Below are 23,097 nucleotides of genomic sequence, written 5' to 3' on the forward strand. Positions count from 1 at the left end.
TTTTTTTTTTTTTTACTTTCTGGGTCTAATCTTTCTTCATCTTTTTGAAAAACAGAACACTGGGTTAAATTGAAGACACGAGTTCTCGTCATCTGACTTCAATAGTTCCAAAATTATGGGTTCATTATTGAATGTCAGCTTTGCCTCGTGTTTCACATTCTTCCCTTCCCAGTACAATTTTCCCCCCATCATGCATGGTTTTAAGTTTGCTTTACTGTAGCAGGTAGGGTTAACTCGGTGGTAAGCCAGAAATGTCGAGTGTTTCTTTCCCCCAATCCAGACAGTTTTATTACACTGTCCACAGACTTCGATTGGGGGAGTTCCCTTTATTTCTCTTTTGTTTCGGAAGTGGGTCATTGCAACCCCTATTTCTTCCAAGTTCCGAATGGGTTTTTCCTTGATACTTGCTCTCGAATTCGAGCACCAGATTTTCTCTTTTGATTTACACAATTTGAACTGAGTGCCGTTTAACCAACAAATACCTGCGTGTAGTTCTAAAGGGCACTCGGTCAAGCGCTCGATTTTTGTGGCAGTCTGACACTGCTCACACTTCCCCTGGGGACCCTCCCCTGGGGGTACCTCGGGCTCTATTTCCTTGATTGAGCACATGACTAGGCTCAGGGACATCAGGATTCCCCACAATTGCATCCCTCTGCCATTCCCTCCGCCCGTACAAAAGTATACGGCGGGGATAACCATCTTCTCGGCAGCAAGGACTGTCTTCAGGGGCCCTTGATGTCCTGATGGCAAACCTCCGCTTAAAGGTTGCCCACCGAGACGCTTTAACCGGTTCAAATCTGCACGGTACTTTCACGGTCCTACGGCACTCAATTTCCAAGGGTTCTGCTTTGCAATCAAGCTGACCCCCTAATCCTTTTTGATAAAACAGGAACCACTCCGGAGAGTCTAGTTCTAAAAGGCCCGCTCGAGTTGCAAGTATCAGGAATCTGTTTGTCTGGTCTAATTCTCTCTCGTGGCACCTAGAGCACAATCCCCTCGGTTTATTACCCCTTATGCAATGAGCTACCCAAATCTGCTTACAGCAAGCACACTTAAAATGTATAATTTTGACAATTGTGATTTTAATGTTTGATTTATCCTTTCTACCTGTCTCGAGCTTTGAGGATGCCAGGGAGTGTGATATTGCCATCTGATTCTCAATGCTTCTGACAGTTGTTTAATGATTTTTTGAGGTAAAGTGAGTACCTTGATCTGTCTTCCAATCTTCGGTAATTCTGTGAAATCCACCTGGATTCTCTCAAATGGCCTATACGAAAGCGGTCGGCCACCCCAATTTGTTTGTTTTGAATTTGAACGGTTTACTTTCTGGCATATCACACACCCCTGTACCTCTTGCTTGGCAAGTTCAAAAATTCCTTTACATCCGAAAAATTTTAAAAATTGTTCAGCCAGTGCTCTGGTTCCCCAGTGGGTTTGTTCATGCAATTTCCGGAGTATTCCTCTCGCTATACTTTTTGGAACTAGCTCCCTCCCGTCTGGCAACCATCATTTATTTTCTTTGAAATATCCACTTACCTTCTTGAAGTCTTCTCGCTCCTTCTCCGAAGGAAGCACGGATACTTCTGGGGGTTCCTTGGGACTAATCTCAGGAATACTTACCGCCAGCAATGCAGCTCGTTTCGCCTCTTTGTCCGCTAAATTGTTTCCCCTGGTGTGAAACTGCCACCCAGTTTGGTGTCCTCTTACATGGACTACCGATATCTCCTGGGGCTCCCTGACAGCTTCTAAAATTTGTTTAATTATCTCTCCATGTATTAATCCTTTTCCTTTAGTATTTATTAAACCTCTTTCTTCCCATATTTTTCCGAAAGTGTGCACTACCCCAAATGCATACTTTGAATCCGTGAAAATTGTTCCTTTTTTTCCCTTTAAGCCTTTGAGGGCTCTTAAGAGCGCAAATAGTTCACAGGCTTGAGCCGACCAGCATGCCTGCAAGGGGCCGGATTCTATGATCTGTCCGGTCATACCATTTATGATGGCATAACCTGACTTTCTTTTTCCTTTTACCATTTTTGATGAACCATTAATGAACCATTTTTCCCCTCCTTCTAACTCTTGATCTTCCAGGTCCGGTCTTACCTTAGTTTGCAATTCTACCGCTTCAATGCAATTATGAAATAGCTCACCTGTTGGTTCCCCAAACAAAAACTGCGCCGGGTTTTGGGCAGTAGTTGTCCTTAACTCGAGGCCTGGCGAACTGATTAGCATGGCTTCGTATTTCAGAAGTCTTGAATCAGTTAGTTATTTCTCGGCCTTTTGTTGTAAGATATTCCTTACATCGTGTGGGGTGTAGACTGTTAAAGAGGCTCCAAAAGTTATCTTTTTTGCTTCCCCAACTAACAGAGCTACTGCAACAATTGCTTGCAAGCAAGTAGGCCACCCTCGACTGACTGGATCTAGGATTTTTGATAAAAATCCTATGGGCTTCTTCTTTTCTGCCCACTCCTGGGTCAGAACTCCTTGGGCTGTTTGTCTACTTACATCGATAAATAGCTGGAATTCTTTGCTAGTGTCTGGCAAGGTTAGAACAGGGGCAGTTATGAGTGCAGTTTTCAATTCTTGAAACTTGCTTTCATCCTGAGTAGTCCATTTCAATCTATCCATGTTTAGTCTTTCATACAAAAATTTTACTTTTTCGCTGTATCCTTCAATCCACTGTCTGCAGTATCCCAGGAGCCCTAAAAATTGCCTGATTTGTCTTTTTGTTTTTGGGGCTGGGAGTACTAGAATCCCGGCCACTCTGTCAGGGTCTAACCTCTTTTTTCCCTGAGAAATCCAATGTCCCAGATATTTTACCTCGGGCTCTGTGAACTGCAGTTTGGATTTTGATACTTTCAAACCCTTTTTTCCCAAAAAATTCAGTAACGATATTGTACTCTTTCTGACCTGTTCTTCCATGGTTCCGGCAATTAGCAAATCATCTACGTATTGTAAGAGCTTTGTCCCTTCCTCTGGAATGAATTCAGTAAGTAATTGTTCCAATGCCTGTCCGAATAAATTTGGTGATTCCACTAACCCCTGGGGGAGGACCGTCCACCTTAGCTGCTGATTTCTATTTGTGTCCGGATCCTCCCACTGAAAGGCAAAGAAATTCCTACTCCCTTCATCCAAAGGACAAGTCCAGAATGCGTCTTTTAGATCAATTACACTGTACCATACATCCTCGGGTGAGAGTCTGTTAAGTAAAGTATAAGGATTCGCCACCACCGGAAACCTGGTTCGGGTTCTAGCATTTACTGCCCTGAGATCCTGAACCAGTCGGAAGCTCCCATCCGCTTTCTTTACTGCCAGGATGGGGGTGTTATGTTGGGACATGCAGGGTTCGAGGGTACCCCCTCTAAGGAGGTCATTGATTACTAATTTCAAACCCCTTCTCCCTTCTATCGGGATGGGATATTGTTTGATCCTTATCGGATCCTCTGGGTTTTCTATTTCAATTTTGATGGGAGTAATATCTAATTTCCCCACCTCCCCTTTTGAATGCCATACTTTGGGATCAATCTCCCTTTCATCTCTTGGAGTTAAATGGAATATCTTTATTACTAATTCAGAATTCTTTACAACAATGTTTATACCTAATGCGACAATCATATCTCTTCCTAATAAATTGTAATCGGCTTCTTCTACTAATAATAAATTTCCAAGGCATATTTTATTTTGAGATTCGATTTCCACATCTTTTATTACAGAAACCTTGAAGGGATCTCCCTTCGCGCCGATTACCACTACTTTTTCTTTACTTGCTACGCATCCCCTGGGTAATTTTTGCAGGGTGCTTCTCTCAGCTCCCGTGTCAACCAAAAATTCTACCTCTTCGCGATGGGGACCTACTTTTAACTTTATCAAGGGCTCTTTAGCTGTTATCGTCCCCATCTGAAAAAGCCTAAGACTCCCCTAATCTTCTTGGAATATTTGTTCATCTTTTAATCTCTGGCGGCAGTTCCGTTGGAAGTGTCCTACTTTCTTACAGTAGAAACATTCTGGGGAATCTTTCCGCGGGGCGGAGCCCTCCTTCTGCGGCTCCTGCGGCTTTTTCAGCGCTCTTTTAAACTTGCCGTGCGCCTGTTCTTGTTTCTGAGCCTCTTTTACTGCGGCCACTAGTATTTTGGCCTGGAGTTTCTGTTTCTCATCCTCTCTCCTCATGTAAATCTTTTGAGCTTCCCTTAGAAGCTCTTGGAGATTTTTCTCTTGCCACCCTTCAATCTTTTCAACTTTCTTTCTAATATCTTCCCATGACTTTGCCACAAATTGGGTTTTGAGTAACACTTCTCCCACCGGAGAGCTAGGGTCAGTCCCAGAGTAAATCTGTAGACTTCGTCGCAATCTCTCCAACCACTCGGTGGGGGATTCCTCCTTCCCCTGGCATTCCCCAAACACTTTACTAATATTTTGGCCCCGGGGAACCGCTTCCCTTATTCCTTGCACAATTATATTCCTCAAATCATTCATACTCCTCCTGCCATCCTCTGTTTGGGCGCTCCAACTCGGGCTCACGCTCGGCCATTTCTGATCGCCTGGCGTTCCCTGAGGGTTTCGCCGCTCCCAATCTCTGATACCAGCCTGTTTAATCATTTCCCTTTCCTCTTGACTAAACAGGGATCTCAGGATAGCCATGAGATCCTCATATGTATAAATACTACTACCCAAAAATTCATCCAATCTCTCCGCTACTCTAAACGGATCATCTAACAATCGTCCCATCTCTTTCTTAAACGCTCGCACATCCCCTGAGTTTAGGGGTACATTCACAAACCCAATCACTCCCGGAGCAGTAGGCACTTCCCTGAGAGGGAACATTCTGTGCCTACTCTCATTCTCTTCCCATTCTTCACTCATCTGCCTAGACTTAAAACGAGTCCTGCTTGCGGGGGGGGAATAGGGGTTTTTGAGAGTCTGGTCCTTTATTACTGATGTAAAGTCCGTTGCCACCAGGTTATTATGAAGGATTCCCCCTGTCAAATTTGAGGGACCTGGCTGTGGCAGCGGGACGGGCAATGGGGGATAAGGAGATCCCCGACCTTGCACCACCATGGATTCTGGAGAAGCGGCGGCGGCTGCGGTCCCCACAGGAGGAGCCAGAGGGGGGGCCACCGGAACCACTGCTGGCGCCGGTTCCCCTGTTCGCGATGTGTGTGCGCTTCACCTGGTTGTGCCGGCGAGCTCGTGGGAGCTGATGGCACCACTTGATCCACCACGGGAGGTCCGGCCGGCCCGTGGTACGGAGGGGGTAAATGATCAAGGGGCTCCCAGGTTTCTGTTTTTGTTTCGCTTTTTAGTTTCATTGGAAATAGCCCTACTCTGGCCTTTAGCCAGAGTTTGGCGTATTCCTTCTCCTCAGAGTCTGAGGAAACCTTGCTCTCTACATAAGAGAGCAATTCATTACACGTCCACCTTTCAAACGTTCCTAATATTGGCCAAATGAGATGGGGTCTCAGTTCCTGCCTACCCCAAACCTCGGCGCAATAGTAGATCATTTTTTTTTTGCCTTGGACTTCTTTTTTCTCTCAGGGCAATTTTCCCAATATTTTAACAACCAACCTAAAGGACTTTCTGGTGGGATGTCTAACAATCCCTTCGTTTTTATGGAAGGATTCTTCTTATCTACTGGCTTTTGTATTTTACTCTTTCTCTGTCCCATGGTGAAAAAGGGAGTCTTACCTGTTTCTCTGCGTTGTGTTTGTGTTTTTGAGAGACAAAAGTCTGCTAATACTCACCTTCGCGGTTTGCTGTACCGGGGTCTTTCTTAGCGCTTTGATCTCTCCTCCGGACCTCTCCTTGGGCCCTGATTGCTAGAAGAGTTTACTCATTCCCGAGCTCTACTGGACGTCCTCTTCCTCTTCCAGCCCTTTGTGATCGGTCCCCCAGAGCACCCCTTTGGCCCCAGGCTTTACAAACGTGTAGAGAGAGTCCTCTCACCCCGACTCGCTTCCTCCGTGGCCGGCCAATTCCCTCGCGGGAGGATGGAACCGCGGCTTTGGAGTCCGCTCTCGCTCCGTGATCAGATCACGTCTCACACACGCTCGCCCAATCACCCTGCTCAACCTCGCAGTACTTACAGCAATTTTCTTGCGAGGATGTCTTCGTGCACGACTGACTTTTTATGAGCTACCAAGCCATGGCTTTTTTTCCAAGCTCTTCTTGGATCCGTATCCTCTTTTATTGTGGTTTTTACCTCAGCCTAAATTTGGTTCGGATGTCGGAGTGAACTGCGGAGGTTCTCGGCTTCCCAGGCCGCTGAAATCAGCGGGGGTACCCTCCTGGACAGCGAGGTTCTCCCACAGTTTTCCGATCCGAGTCACGGCACCAATCTGTTATAAATGCAAAGGCAATTTTGGGATAAAATCAAAGAGAAATTTATTAATAAACAATAATAAGTAAAACAGCGATAAAAACCCACAATAAAAAGATCAGCGCAGCGCTGGGTGGACAGGGGTCTACACCAGAGGTATAGGTTTCCCAAATCCACGTCTGAGCGCTCTCAGGCTTGGGGTTTTATAGGATTTTTAAGTCCTCAGGCTAAAATTCCAGGCCGGTTCCATTCACCAAGTGTCCTTGATTGTCCAGTGAATGGATTTCCTGGCATAGAATAAAGACATTAACTACTGTCCGGCCAGAATCTCCTCATATGTAAAGGAGTTTCTGTGTGTGTTGCAATGTTAGGTTTTTCATGGCAGGGTGGTGGAATCCGGGCTGGTGCCGATGGGTATCTCGGCCGGGTTTTCCCTTTTGTCTCCCCTGATTGCTTTTTCAACACAGGGATGTTCAGGTCTGGCGAAGTCTTTCTTTTTGGAACTTGTCTTTTTCACTGATCAGTTTCTGTACCCACTGGAATTTGCAGGGCGTTGCTTGGGTCCGGAGGTAGATAATTTCCCGAGCCAGTTCCATTGTCTTCTTGATGGTCCGTGTCCTGTTTGTTTGTTTGAGTTGATGGGCCGGCCTGGGTTAGTTATCTTGGGCGTTGCTGGCAATCAGCAACTTCTTGGAGAAAAACCTCGTCCTACTCTGAGGAGAGGTTTTTCTATACTTTATATTTTTTTATATTCTTGCAAAACATATTTGTCTTATATACACTTCGAATTTTTAATACAACAATAATTTATTACAGGGTCAAATTGCAAAGTCAAAAAGTGACTCAATTACTGATTTGGTACAGAAAACATTTGGATCTGTTGGCAAACATTCTGTCCAGGTAAAGTCAAGGCTTGGCCAGGGCCTTAGGCTTTAAATTGGAAAGATGTCTCTTAACTCATTTTTAAAACAAGGCTCTCAGTAATAGCAACTATGAGATGCTTACAGCACAGCAAACTGTTGAACTGCATTTGTACAAAGCAAATGATCAGAAGCCTTAGGTAACAGACCAATTAAACCATGCAGCAGTTGGTTTAATCTGAAGCCTCTCCCATGGCAGCTGACCCTCAGCAATGGTACATTTTCTTGGAATTCTGGAAACACTGAAAAATAAGGAAGCTATAAAAAACAAAAACTGCATAGATTGCAACAAACAATAGAACTCCCGATGAAATCACGGGTGTCACAGACTGCATTCACTTCTATTCATAAGCAGGTGTCCATCAGTGTTCTATCACAGCTGTTTCAGGTGTAGTCATCTTTATCTCTCTAGGAAAATAACTATACTTCACAGTTTAGACAAGTGTCTCCAATAAAACAAAAAACAATTTAAATTAAACAATATTTGAACCTGGTAAAATTTAATTATAACAAAAGGAAATAACAAAACCTTAAAAGAAAATCAAAGTTATAAAACTTAACTAAAAACCATTCAAACTTAAACATAATGAAACTTGATTTTGCTTAATTCTATTAACACTTAATCTATATTAAATAAAAACATAACTGAATCTTACTCTATTATTACAAAAAGGCGACTGAAAGTTTGGCATATACTTTTTAAACACTATATAACAGTAACATGGATTCACTATAAAGATTATAAAAATGTAACAAATACATCACAATTCTGTCATTTGGCTTTAAAAATTATGATAATTACCAATGTTACTAAAATAGTTATTCATAATAGGAATTTGCCTAGTACATGCTTAAATTGGTTAGGATTTTAAAGTGTAGTTTTACTAGAGAAAAACCACAACAACATAGAATTTGGCAACTTGCCATTCAGCTGTTATAGCACTTTTCAAAAATATCAAGTCTAACTTTTAATTGAAATCTGAAGTCCAAATTGGTATATATGCAGCTATATGTGTTTTTTATAACAAAAGGACGCACATTAAAATTATCTTATTAAAATTGTGGAAAAAACAAACAACTGGGCAATATGCTTAACTTAACTTTGTCTTGTACAGTGAAGTTCTCCTAGCTAATTATTTTTTAAACCATAAATATCTTTTGTAGATAACATTAATTGGAAGGTTGTTTTTCTAGCAACTGTAAATCATTCAATATTTTAACATTAAGTTTTAAAACTAATTATTGCAAGGTAATTTTTACTTCTGTTAATATTCACCTTAAACACTTTTTTTTAAAAAGGGGTTTTTTGAACTTTCAAAGAATCACAATAATCTCTCTAGTAAAACTCTAAAGAACTGCAACTACATAAATTCATAATTACTTAAAACACAAAATGAACTCTAAAAGGGTATATAAAAACATTTTAAAAAACCCAATGAATCATGACTTTTTAACAAACTGGGTACTATCTTGGTGCTTTTTCTTAGAGAGGGAGCAGGGGGAGGGGGGGGGGGGGCAGTGTGAACTGCCCGCTCTGCTGCTGCTGCTGTTCTGCTGTTATATCTAAAAAGTTTGAGTGCAGTCTCCGTCATCCCTCACATACTCTCGCAGAGGGGAATAATGGAGAGAAAAAAAACTCACAAAGTTAACTTTAACAAATGCAGTTCTTTCTCTCAATATTTCTCTCGTTGTTCACAGACAGAGGAAAAAGGGCATGATTTTACAAAAACAGACAATGTTACATGAAAAGCCTCTCAGGGCCAGGTGGTAGCAACGATGATCATTGCAACTTATCAACTTTTAATTACAGTGATGAATTTCGAACTAGATACCATATAGTTCGCGACTTTTTGGCTATTTTGTCTCTCTTTGAAGCTGTCTGAGCCACCTGTTCTGCTCAACTGTTTCTGTAATTGCTGATATTTGCCCAGCATGGCCTTGGAGCTTCTTCTGCACTGCCTTTGCCCTGGGGGTGCCTTTGTTCTCTGTGCACACTTCAATGTTCTCCCATGTCCCCCTGGTTCAGGTGGAATCTAAATCTGGCTTCTCTTCTTCCAAGGTAGTAAAGTTGGAACTTAAATAAGATTGTGCTGTTAAAAGTGTCTCCAAAAGTGGAGGAAATAGTTCAGTATGTATCGCATCTTGCTGTTGCTGAACATATTCTGTTCATTTTTTCAGTGTTTGTTTTGGAGTTTCTTTCTTCTTATTTTCTTCTCTCTGACTCTCCCTCCCTCTCTCCAAGGGCGGCATAGACAGGAATGCTTGCCCAGCAGTGGGAGGTAAAGACGGCTGCTGTGACACAGGTAGAATTATGGTGCTCGCAGCCTGAGCATATCTCACTTTCCTGTTCTTTAAGGTATTAATTACAATCTGCCAAGTTGGACCGAGAGACAGTGTCCTTGCTTTTCCCTGTAATCTTTCTCTTCCACATCAAATATCCTATGTCTTTCCATTCTTCCATGCACCCTCGCCTATTATCTCTAGCCCATAAAACGAACTTTCAAGGTCCTTTTCCCTGACTGCTTCACCTCATTTAACGATAATACTCAGAAGCAGTTTTTTCCCTGCCGCAAACTCAACTTCCATGCTAGCAAGTGCACGGCGGGGGGAGGGTCGCGACCTCTCCTCAACTCCTCCGCCCTCGGCTTCCCCCAGCAGCCCGCCTCTTTTTTCCGTGTCTCACCACGCCGCATCTCACTGCGCGCAGCCTGCCTACCCGGTACCAATCCACGTCCGCGTCTTCCCGTACATGTGTCCGCTACACCGGCTCCACCACCGAATCCTCTCAGCGTTCAAGAGGTCCCTGTTCCGGCGCCAGACATTGAGAAACCGCCAGACTATTCCCTGAGTCTTCACAGAAGTATAGTGAATGCCATTTAATTCTATCTTTAGCACACCTTTTATAGGGTTTGACAGGGTCTGTTGGCTTAGCAAGCTATTATTGGTTAATACATATGGTTTACATTCTTTCCCCAATACACAAGGCTATTGTTTTTCTTTCATTCTTGCTGCTTTAGGAGAGTTTCAAGGACACTAGCCTTTAATATCACCACTTATACCAAAGGCTAGCTTGTGCAGACAGGCTTTTACTAAAATATCATGCCTTTACTCTGTTAAAATGTTTTACTACAGCATTTTTGATCAAAACTGAGCAAACAACATCGTTTACTTTGTTTCTGCAGACAACAGCAAAGCCTGTTATTCCCTGCCCATGGTTAGGGGGTTGAAACTAGATGATCTTTAAGGTTGCTTCCAACACAAACCCTTCTATGATTCTATGATCTTTTAAATACAGCTGATATTCCATGTACAGCCCTTCTTCAGGGACCTTGGCAGAGGACAGATGACAACTCGTAGCTAACTGGGTCAGGTGTAGTTGATGCAAGGCAAATCAGGCACCAAGGAGATGTGGAACTCTTGGATTAAGACTCTTGTTTTTTACATAGAATCATTGAAGTGTTTTCTGGGTGTGAAACACTGAGTTAACTCTTCATGACTTGCTGTGTTTGTCACTAAGGCTGTATCCTTGCGATGTTCCACTCTCTTTCAGTGTGTGCATATGTGGGAACGAAGCATCGACATTACTTTTTATTCTTCCAGTGAACTTACCTGGACCCAAGCTGTGCACTTTCACCTTTTCTATAAAACCCCTTTAAACAAAAAATGCCTTATAATTGTGGTTGACTTATTGTATTAGACTGTCAAAGACTGATATTTTTCAGATTATGTTGGATTTGGTCTCCAGCCTAGAGATCCTCTAGGTTTACCTGCTTCCCATAGATCTGTTTAAAACATACAAGTTTGTGTCAGCAGGGAGATTTGATAACACATTAATTGTCCTTTCTTCCTATAGGGATATGCTCCACCACCAAAAAATGGAATTGAACAGAAGCAACCTGGGCGTCCTTTAAATATAACATCTCTAGTTAGGTTGTCATCAGCAGTGCCAAAACAGATTTCCATTTCCTGGGCTTCTGAAATTGGAAAGGTAAACTGCATGTTGTGTAGGATGTGGGAAGTTGTTTAAATAACCTCATCTAGCCTTTCTTCTCTCCTACTTTCTGATGTTGCTGGCAGTGCAAATGCCAGCAAGTGTTTAGTATTAGGTGGCTGAACTTATCAGTGCCAGGAAAGAAAATTTGCTCCAGAACTATTGTACTTTTCAGTAACATAAATATGATTCACATAGAGATGATAAAGACTTCCTTATAGAATTCACATTAGAAAGCCTGCTGTTAGGGGTTTCCTGAAGTGCGTGTCAAAAATAACAAGCTCATTTTGTGGTGTAAATAGTACATAACAGTTCAGAGATGACAAAATAACAAAAGGTAGACCTACTCACTTCCTTGTAGCTTGATGGTGTGAAAAATGAAATTATGTAGCCATATATTCTAAGGCATATTTCTTAGTATCTGTTGTAATTGTCCATTGGAGAAGACTTTTTAAACTGATCACCAATGATAGCTGAAAATAAATTTGCCTTTAAAATGGCTGTGCGGTTGTTTAGAAATCCACCTATGGATTTTTAAAGAAAAAAAAGGACATGGGAAATTTCTGAATTCATCTTAAGTTTAAATAATGGTTGCATCAGCCCTTCAAACTGTTGCTAAGTATCACGATCTGCTAATACAAGCGGGAGTTGTGAGAAGTTTATTTCATCTCAGAGTGTAAAAAGGACACAAAGGGATTTCAGTTTAAATCACAATAGTGCCCCTTTATTTTGGTGCCAACAACAGGGGTTATGCGATAGAGGAGAGGGAGAGAGAGAGATAAAGAAAACAAAGTAAAGAGAGAGAGAAAGGGGAGTTAAAGCTACCAACAGATGAGACAGGGTCACCAGCGTCTTCTTCTGTTGAGAGATCTCGAAGAAAGTAACTTAGAAAGTCACTTTTATAGTCTGTTTCAAAAGCAAGGGGCAGCTGGCGAAGAGGTGGGGAAATTTATAGGCTATTGTGATGAGACCCTGTCCTTGTTTAGGGCAAATTTGGGAGAGAACCTCCAAATGGGGTTCCCCCAGAAAAGCAAAATTCAAACGGCCCCTCCCCCCAACTGGTTCAGGAAAAGAGATTTCTTTGGAGAGAAGTGGAAAAAACTGTTTATTTAACAGAAATTGAATAATATTAAACAATAAAACCACTCGCTGTTCGATGAGATGGCAAATCCAGGAAGAAAAGTCCTTTTCATATGGTGTAGTTTGGCCTGCTCAGGGTCTTATCAGTCCCTTCGGCGCTGGAAAGTGCCACAGCCCAGGCCCCAGTGGGCCACAGGCATGAGCTCCTGGGGTTTGGCTGGGTGTTTTTCAGTCCAGAGCAGGTTTGAACAGATAAAAAAAAAAAGGGAAAAAAAAGTCCAGGGAACTCCTCTGCCTCAGCTAGCTAAAACTAACTAACTGTAAAAGAGAAGCTCTGTCCTGCTGTCTGTCTGTGCTGCAGACAACACAGTCCAGGCGCAGGATGTGGGGGAGTGATGTTTTTCTTCAACACAAACTGTGCTGCTTCTCCTCCCTCCTTCACTCTCAGAGCCAGTCTTAAAGGTGCAGAACTTAATATGTAACATAAACCAGGTGATTAGGGATACCAGTATCATAAAGTCACCCCAGGACAGACCCGTTGCTCTGGGAAGCAGGTGTAAGCTACAGAACAGGCCGCTCCTTACAAGTCCCTGCTCACCAGGAGGAAGTAAAACAGTGTACCATGGCAGCACAACAAGCACACCTGCAAACAATCACTAGGCAAGCATACACCTCAACTAGGCCAGAACCCCTGTACAAAGTCCCTTGGGGTCTTCGGGGTCTTAGGCTCTGTTCTTGCGACAGTCGTGAAGCAAATGAGCGAAACTTCGGACCATCTCTTACACTAAGTCAAGAACTATTTATTCCTATGTGATTATTTGTGTAAATGTCATGGTTTAACAATGGTACTCTCCAATTTAGTGCTCCCCTTGTCAGGAAGATTGATCCACAAACACTAGAAGCTTATGTCCAAAAAGGAGACAGAGGAGTCCTTTATTCGAATAAAGGGAGAGACCATGGGGCATTCCCCTGGGGTCTCTCAAATTTTTGGAGGACACAGCCTCCTTTTTATCCTAATTTCCTGGCCACATGTCCCTTTTCTCTTTCCTCATAGGCTGAGGTACTTGAGAGGTGCAGGCTTCCTGGAATGCCTAATACCTGACATCCCTCCCCAATGCATAATCCCTCTCTTCATTCTTAACTCTTGTGGAATTTTATGGTGTTTCCTCAGTGTCCCTTTCATCCTTCAGTGGAATCCATCCCATTGTTTCTGTTATCTCTCAGTGACAGTTTCATCTTATCAGCAGACCCACAGCTTGTTAATAAAGACAAACCTGTTATTCCTCTCAATCCTTCCTCGTAATTTTTAATAATTGTCTTTAGAAACTTTAGTTATCATTGACTTAATGTCTTGTTCTTGGGTCTTTTTTGGCCTTGCAATTATTTGCAGTGCCATCACTTTCTGCCCTTTTGTAGCCATCTCTGAGTCAGCAGGCATGGCTACTACCTGCATCCCTTTGATCACATGTTGAATGAGTTGTACTATGCAAGGGATCATGCATGGTAGAAAGACTAGAGTTGTTACAACACATAAGAGGAAAAAAACCATTTGTTTAACCCATAGTCCACCAGGTAACCATGAAAGCATGTCCCATTCCCATCCTTTCCATGTTTGGACCGGTACATGAGCTAACTTTCTTATTCCTTTTGTTATGTTTTACCACCTTTCCATTGTCTTTTATTTGCAAACAGCAGTTTGAGTCCTTTAATTTGCCACAAACTCTCCCTTCTGCTAATAAATAGTCTAATACCATTCGATGTTGAAATACTGCATTTCTTATCTGAGTTGACTGGTCAGCAAGAAGGTCATGAGCTGTAGCTGTCTAGTTAATTATTATTTCAAAGACAGCTTGCAACCTAATTATCCAATTTAAATTATAAATGGGTTCTCTGGCACCTGATATTAATTCATTTGGGTTCCAAGTAGCTGGTCCATAGTGCTGTATGATTTGTTCAGGTGGCCATTCATCTTTTCCCCACTTTTGGGTGCTCCTTCCAGCCAGGGATGTATCAATTGACCACTTTTCTGTAATTAGATCATCATATACTTTGACTCCTAACTGATTTCACTGAACTTGTGGTAGCAGAAAGAACATACCTATAATATACCTAATATACCCCACATAGCATATCCCTGACCAGTTCTGGGGTAGCCTGCAGTAAGCATATTGGCCACAAATTCAGTAATGCCCCTTTAGAGCCCAGGTCCCATTGGCAAAGGGACCTTTGCAGTTTCCATCATTAATTAGTTGGTCAAAATACAGCTTGCTTCCCGGGCCTAGTGGTCCCCCAACAATAGTTTCCTTGCCATAAGAATCACAGTATTTGCATTTCCAAGCTCCCACATGATGTTTCCACTTGCAGTTACATCCCAGGTCTGTTTTGTTAGATCTGGACCAGAACCTACTGAAAAGGGTTCGAGTTCCATTCTGGTGTTGCCATTTCCACTGACAGTCATGGACAACATGTGTCTTATGAAATTATCTCAGGGGCAGCTTAAAAATAAGGGGTCAAAAAACTTATCCTTCCCCACTGCTTTACAGTCTTCAAAATCCTTTTTGTAATTATGGAAGGAACACCTCACCCAGCTACCATTAGTGAGCTTAACATGCGTTTGATTCCATCTGCCTTGATATCTGGAACAGTCATAAGGAGGGCAGTTGGGGGTCCAACAATCTAAACCCAAAGATAAAGTCCAGTCACAAACGCTTTTTCCCACATATATGCTACCTGTTCTATTTAGGCAATATATGCCTCTTTCAGAAGAATGAAGCTGCCATGGACTTCCTTCTTTGTCCCAAAATCCCATTCCATTATGGACTTTACTCAGGGTGCTAACCCACCATCTAGGCTCGACCGGGCTGGCCACCCATGGCCAGTTTTCAGATCCCCCTGGCCCTCCGCAGACCCAACAATTCCTAAGGTCAAAGGTTTTTGCTACTTCTTCTCCTAAGGTTAAAAAATTATTTTCCCACTTTAGACCCTAACTTAACTGAAAATATAAAGGTAAAATTATTAAGAGAAACATTATAATAGTGTAATAATCTAATTTCCTAACCTAATTTTCAATTTCACGTTGTCTTCAACACCACCTGTGGCAAGTGAAGGCACAGAAACAGCTTAGCATAAAGAAAGCAATGACAGCATGGATTGGTCCTCAGTGACTGGAGATTTGAGAGTAGGGATGCCCATACAGACTATTTCAGCAGGCATTCTGTGGGTAGGCACTCGGGGCTTCCCCCGATGTTGACGCACGGCTACTGCTCCAGTCCATTCCTGCAGTGTCAGTGGCGGTTTCCCATCCTTCTCCTCCAGTTGAAATGTCCAAATCTCTGGGGCCTCAGAGACCTTGACCCGAGTGTGATGGGTCCACCTGTGTTCAGCTGTCTTGATGGCTGTTTCTGTGGTCAGCAACACCTGGAAAGGTCCACACCACTTAGCTACCAGTGGTGCTTCTTTCTACTCCTTAACTAGGACCCAGTCTCCTGCTTGGATGTTGTGAACAGCAAAGTCCAAAGGCAGGGTCTGTGTCAGCTGAGCTTCCTGTCACAGAGATTTCACAAGAGACAGTATCCAGGCCACATATTGTTTTAAATATACATCACTTATCTCTACCCCCACCCCAGGCTGAGAATTACAAGGATAAGGAATTCCAAACATCAATTCAAAGGGAGATAGTTGAATATCCCCCCCCTGGGTCTGGCCCTTATTCTTGCCAAAGCCAGTGGCAAGAGCTGTACCCACAGCATCTTAGTTTCTATCACCAGCTTCAGAAGGGGTTTCCTTATTTCCCCATTCATCCTTTCAACCCAGCCTGAGCTCTGGGGATGCCAGGGGGTGTGGAGGTTCCATTGTATCCCTAAAGCAGTCATAACTTCTTTAAGAATTTTTCCTGTAAAATGAGTTCCCCTATCTGAGTCCATTGCTTCCACAATCCCATATCTTGGAATTATTTGCTCCAAAAATACTTTAATAAGTGACCCTGTAGTTGCTGAAATAGCTGGAAACACTTCTGGCCACTATGTTAACTGACATACTATTACCAAAAGATATTTAAATCTCGCCACTCGAGGCATTTCAGTAAAATCCACCTGGCATCTCTGGAAAGGATGTATAGCCCAAGGCCTTCCCCCTCTGGCAAGTTTCTTTGTAACTCTGTTATTTGTTTTAGCACAAATCAAACAACCCTCAGTAGCTCACTTTGCCTGATTAAAAAGACCCACAGCAACATATGTTTTGAGGAAGGCTTCTGCTATCCTTTGGGAGCCCAAATGACTTCCTTCGTTAAGTTGTTTTAACAACTGTAAGGCCAGAGCTTTTGGTATCCACAGCTTACTATCCTTTGTAAACCAATTACTCCCTCTTTCCTCTGCCCCACTCTTTAATTATCTCAAGTTCCTCTGGTGGAAAAGACAGTTTCTGTGGCAGTGGTGCAGTTACTGGGAGCAAGGGGAGGATCTTAGATATTTCTGTCAACAATGCAGCTTTCTGAGCTTCTTCATCAGATAGTCGGTTTCCTACTGCTTCTTCCGAGCACCCTGCCTGGTGCCCCTTGATGTGTATTATTGCTACTTTTTTTGGTAAATTCACCACTTCCAATAGGTGGGAGATTAAGTTCTCATGAGCCAACGTCTTCTGCAGGTTAATAAACCTCTTTATTCCCATAGTTTCTCAAATGCATGTATCATCTCATATGCATATTTAGAATCAGTAAAAACATTTACTGTCTTGTCTTGGTATAAATCACAGGCTCTCACAAGAGCATACAGCTCTGCTGTCTGAGCTGACCAGGTGGGTGGTGGTTTCTTTTAATTGCTTTCCATTCACAACAGAGTATCCTGTAAATTGTTTTCCTTCTATCACCCTTGAAGATCCATCAATAAACACATTTTCTCCCTCAGGCCATGGAATGTCTCATAGATCTTCCCTTGCCTGACTCTGGAGATCTATCACCTGAATGTAGTCATGGAATTCGCCCTGGCCCCCTTCTTCAGGGCCGTTCAAACAGGAGGCTGGGTTAAAACCTTCCCTGCTTTTAAATTCTAAATCCTCCTGTTCCATTAAACAAGACTCATACTGTAATAACCAAGCGCTGGTCATCCACTTATTCTCTCAGTTAACAAAGCTTTAATCTGGTGTGAAACTTTAACAATCAGACACCCTCCCTTGTCAGTTTTCGGGCCTCATCCAGCATCAGAGCTGTGGCTGCACAGTTTTGCAGACAATGGGGCCAGCCTCTGGCCACCGGGTCTAACATTTTAGAAAAGTAGGCAACAGGCATGTTCCCCCATTTTCTTGCACCAAAATTCCTTTAGCATGACCCTGTTTAACATCCACATATAGTTCAAATTCTTCTTCTGTGTCTGGAAGAGCTAGGACTGGGGCATTAACCAATTTGTCTTTTAATTTTTCAAAGCTTTGCTCTCCTTCTGGTGTCCATACCACAACATTAGGACTGTCTTGTGTTAAAAAGCCATATAAAGGTCTGGCCACAACAGAAAAGTCCTCTATTCATACTCTGCAGTATCCCACCAACCCTAAAACTGCCGTAACTCCTTTTTTGTTTGGGGTAATGGTACTTGTAAAATTGCTTGTATTTTTTCTGGATCAATACACCGGAACCCTCCAGTCAAAATGTGTCCCAAATATTTGACCATTTTCTCTACCAACTGCGCCTTCTTTTTGGACACTCTAAGTTCTTTTCTAGCAAGAAAATTAAGCAGTTTTACAGTAGCTTTTTCAGCCATCTCCTCCTGTTCTCCTGATAAAAGCAAATCATCCACATACTGCAACAACTTAACTCCTGAGGCTAGAATAAACTCGCATAATATTTTCTGCAAAGCTTGTCCAAACAAAACAGGTGAGTCTGTATAACCCTGCGGGAGGACTGTCTAAGTCAGTTACTGCTTTACCATTTTCCCTCTTTCCTCTTGTTCCCACTCAAAGGCAAAATACTGTTTACTATCTTGTGTAATCAGACACCCCCAGAAAGCATCCTTCAAATCCAGTACTGAATAATACTGGTGTGAAGAAGGGATCTGGTTCAGGATTGTATAGGGATCCAGAACTGTGGGATGCCTTGATTTGACAATTTCATTTATTATTCTTAAATCTTTCACCATTCTGTAGGTTCCATCTGGTTTCTTAACTGGCAGGATAAGGGTGTTATAGGGAGACATGCACAGCTCCAAAAGACCTGCTTTTAGCAGGGACTCAATGATAGGCTGTAGCCCCTTCTTTCCCTCCCTTGAAAGAGGGTATTGCTTTTTAGATACCACTTGTCCTGGTTGCTTCAAAGTAATTTGGAGAGGCTCTATGTCTAATTTTCTGTATTTCCCGGGGGCTGCCCACACTTCCAGATCTATTTCAGCATAAGCTTTCTCAGACATTTTACACAAAAATATCACAGTGCTGGACTCAGTGTCATTTTTTACAATACTGATTTGCATTACCACTTTTGCCATCAAATCCCTTCCCAGTAAATTACAATCACAATTAGGAACAAACAGGAATTCATGCATTTCAAACCTGTCCCCCACATCTATTAATAGTGGTTGAATAAAATGCACTTGCTCATTCTTTCCGCTTACTCCTTGAATAACCAATGATCTTTTTGACAGTTTCCCCCCTTTAGGTATAAAATTCAAGGTGGATTGAGAGGCACCTGTGTCTACCAGAAAACACACCTTCTCTCGATCCGGACCCACCTTAAAAGTTATCAAGAGCTCCTGAGTGGCGGGTCCTTGGCATAATGGAAACTCCTGACATCCCTAACAATCCATTTCCATTATCTTCTGGACGTTTTCCTCCTGAGGGTCCAGCTGTTTTTGTGGACATTCCCTTTTCCAATGCCCTTCTGCCCTGCAGATAGCGCACTGGTTCCTCCCCAACCGCTGTTTGGGTCGGCTCTCCCTTGTCGAGGAGGGAATGCCCTGGCCACCTCCTTGTGGCCGACCCCATCCCCTCTGCCCCAAGGGACCCCTTGGACCTTGTGGTTTATTCCTTTGGGGCTGCAAAACTCTGCTATCATCTTTGGCTTAGCTTTTAACTTTTCTTCATCCCTTCTTATATATATTTGCTGTGTTTTTCTCACCAATTCTTCCAGAGGCTTATTGTGCCACTCTTGATCTTTTTGTAGTTCTTTCCTTATAGGCCTCAGGCCAAGCCTTTGTAACAATTTGTACCTTCAGCAATGTGTCAAAGGCTTTCCCTTCAGGATCCATCCCCCCATACTTCCGCAAGGCATCCCTAATCCTCTCAAACCAATGAGAGGGGCTTTCATGTTTCTCCTGTTCTAATGACATAGCCTTAGCTATGTTGTTAGTTCTGGGAGCTGCTGATTTGATTGCCCTAATCAAATAAGCACGCTAATCGCTAATCGCAGAGGCAAGCCACACTGGCCTGGTTATTTGGATCCCACTGGGGGTCCACCTGGGGGATGGCATCATCCACTGTAGGTGCATTAGGTCCAGCCCCCCCCACTGCTTGTGGATGTTCATCTTCCCACTGCTGCCGAGCTTTCTGCAAAATCATTCGTTTCACTGATGACCCAAACAAAATCCCCAAAAGAAAATCCTAATCCTCCCATGTATAATTTGCATTTCCCAAATATTCCTCTATCTTTTCCCCCACCCCTATGGGATCATCCAAATATGGGGTTAATTATTTTTTCAGTCCTCTTATATCCTAGGTAGTAAGTGGTACAATTACAAACCCAAACCCTCCCCCTTAACCTCCCAAAGGAACTTGGCTGAGTGGCATTTGGTGTACTCCTGTCTCTTGGGTCCAGGGGGCATCTGATGCCCTAAATTGAGTTCCCCTTCTAGTTCTAGGGGGTGATATGATATGCTGCTCCCCCCCCCCTACACCATTGTTATTCTCAGGTGGAGCTGTAGGAACAGCATTTCCCTGATCCCTTTGCTCTGGAAGATGAGGATACAGGGGACCTGCAGCTGGCCCTGGGTCAGCTGGCAACACCGGATGACAAGATGGGGGAAGGTGCTGAAAAACATCTCAATCTTCACCGTTTTCCTCTTCCCCCCCTTTTTCCTCTTCTCCTTTTTTTCTTAACACATAGATTTCTCCTGTTGCTTGTTTAAACCATATCAATCCACATTCCCTTTCAATCCATCCTTTCTAATTCTCCTCTAAATACCTCCACAGAATTTGACACAAATTCTATCCGTTCCATAAGGTAGCCACATAAGTCCATTTGGCAACTTATACTCTGGCCATACATAAAAACAATAATTTACCATCATCTCCATAGTTACTTCTGGGTGAATGCACAATCTGTCCCAAGATCTCAGCATTCTCCCTAAGGGACTCTCCGGGGGTATTATGAGATCGTCATCCCTTTTGCCGGGACCCCTTCCCAGCTGTACCCTTGCAACCCTCCATGGGTGCCCTGTTTGACCTGTGCTACCCTCCCTGGGTGCCCTCCCAGGCTTGCTCCCCGAAGATCCCATTTTACTCACCAGTGAGATTTTCAGTGGTCCTTCCCTGCAGACTCTTCACAGACCCCCCTGGTCTGCCACTCGTCTGTCTCCTGGACAGTCTCAGGAATCCAATCAATCGCCCCATGCCGGCCGCCACCAAGGGGAGCTGATCACCGAAACTGGATGAGGCGCACCTTCAGCTCCGCTCGCTACCCGCCACCCTGGACAGTGGAAATATCCCGGACAGAGCCCCAAATTGTCAGGAAGATTAATCCACAAACACCAGAGGCTTATGTCCAAAAAGGAGACAGAGGAGTCCTTTATTCGAATAAAGGGAGAGGCCATGGGGCATTCCCCTGGGGTCTCTCAAATTTTTGGAGGACACAGCCTCCTTTTTATCCTAATTTCCTGGCCACATGTCCCTTTTCTCTTTCCTCATAGGCTGAGGTACTTGAGAGGTGCAGGCTTCCTGGAATGCCTAATACCTGACATCCCTCCCCAATGCATAATCCCTCTCTTCATTCTTAACTCTTGTGGAATTTTATGGTGTTTCCTCAGTGTCCCTTTCATCCTTCAGTGGAATCCATCCCATTGTTTCTGTTATCTCTCAGTGACAGTTTCATCTTATCAGCAGACCCACAGCTTGTTAATAAAGACAAACCTGTTATTCCTCTCACCCTGAAGACTCTCCAAACCATATGCCACTCCTGCTTCGGGCTGGAGTGGAGAACTGGAGGCACAAAAGGTAAAGATTGTGGGTTGAGATAAGAACAGTTTACTGAAAACAGCAATGAGATGAGAAAAAGAACAGTAACAGCAACAATACTAATTATGGAGAGAACAAGAAAAGGAACAATTCACACAGAACCCCCCTGACAACAGATGATACTAGACCACTTCCTTGGCTCCCTCTGCCACACCTATGCCACCAAGTTTACTCAACTTTAAGGAACCCCTTCTCCCTGAAAGAGACTCCCTGCCCCAGGCAATGACATGAGGTGGTAGAAACTAACCTCAGGTTCTGGCCATGACCCCTCCTGGTTACTACAAAAGAGCCAGGACAGTAAATCCTTCTGGATTCAATTATCAAAGTAGCTTACCTCTTTATTTCTTCACAATCAAAAACTGGACTAGAGACACCACATTTCAAAGTGAGACTCCAGTATAAGCTTTTTTACACTAATTAAAAATTTTAAAAAAAATTGGAGAGAAAGCTAATATTCAGAAAATGAATGAAGGGCAGTGCTGACAGCAAAGTGTTTTTTGTTTTGTTTTTTTTCTAAAACAGAGGTGGAGAGAAAGATCTAGGCTGTTTCTTCCCAATCAGAAAGTACAAGAATCTTAAAATAACTACAGTGCTGTGTGTGGTCTTGGCCTCTCCTGTTGACCTCTGCTTTCTTCCTCTCCTCTGTCCACCAAAACATATTCTCATGGAAGCAAATTACTTTGAGGTTGTACCAGCATTCCCTTTTTCCCTGAGATGTAGAACAAGCTTTTTGGTTTAATGTTGGTGCCAGAACTCATGTAGCAGCCATCACTATACATCCTCAAAGTTGAGTCCTTGGGGGCCAGTCTGGAGTGTCAGCAGGCTCATGGTAAAGGCTTATTGGCATGGACTTGACTGATAGTGGAGGAGTGCTGAGTAAAGGAAGCATTAACCCCTTAGAGGTGGTCGGACTTGAGCCTATAAAATTCTTTCTGTAGGCAATGTATAGTCATTCTTTAGGGAAAAAAAACAAACACACCTACACACCCAAAGCCCCCCATTTTTCTTATTGGTGTCACATGCATTTAGATCACTTTATCTGCTCATCTAGTCAAGAGCTGGTGGGACTTGCAGAATTTTCTTTTCATGTGACCTTGAAGAGAGAGTGAATGATGAACAAAAGCAGATGGCAAGTGGTATGAATTAGGGAAGAGTAGTAAATGCTACTGAATGGGGCCAGCCTCAAAGGAGTGGAGATGGTATAACAAGGCTTGGCTTAAAAGTGCAGAGCAAGCTAAAGAAAAGGTACAAAGAAATTGGTGCAACTGCGTGCCTTTCGAAGGTGTTAGGTTTGCACCTGAAAGACCATAATCTTTTATTGTGTGATTGTCTCTGAGCTCCCTACTAACAGACTGACACTGGAAAAAGGGAAGGATTTAGACAAATGTGAGAAGTTCCTAAAGACTGCATGTATGAGATGTGCCACTATGTAAATAAACTTTCCAAGAACAGACCCTAGATTGTCTCTTGGAAGGCAGGAACCTCCCTTGGAATGGAGAATATGACCCCCTTCCCTCTGAACTATTATAATTTTGAAATTAAGGGGCTTTCAGGCAAAGATATAAGAAAAGGAATAACAGTTCTTTACTAGT

The 23,097-nt window shown here is 43.1% G+C and overlaps 1 protein-coding gene across 8 annotated transcripts in view; it reads left to right on the forward strand.

Annotated features, from left to right (window-relative positions):
* Positions 1-23,097, forward strand: part of LOC131591646 (E3 SUMO-protein ligase PIAS2-like) — a 75,891-nt gene that overhangs the window by 30,269 nt on the left and 22,525 nt on the right. For 5 of the 8 annotated variants that reach the window (XR_009280427.1, XM_058862577.1, XM_058862574.1 and 2 more), the window contains exon 2: positions 11,084-11,218. The exons of 1 other annotated variant lie outside the window; for it this stretch is intronic. Coding sequence is in view for 3 of the 7 variants with exons in the window: in XM_058862577.1 (XP_058718560.1) it covers positions 11,084-11,218 (135 nt within the window). In the remaining 4 variants the exon portion in view is untranslated. Of the gene's footprint in view, positions 1-9,526; positions 9,587-9,961; positions 10,091-11,083; positions 11,219-23,097 lie in introns of those variants that run through there. 2 more of the 8 variants (XM_058862580.1, XM_058862578.1) reach the window with 2 other exon arrangements.

The sequence above is a fragment of the Poecile atricapillus genome, chromosome W (assembly GCF_030490865.1).
Source record: "Poecile atricapillus isolate bPoeAtr1 chromosome W, bPoeAtr1.hap1, whole genome shotgun sequence".
In the NCBI taxonomy this organism is placed as follows: Eukaryota; Metazoa; Chordata; class Aves; order Passeriformes; family Paridae; genus Poecile; species Poecile atricapillus.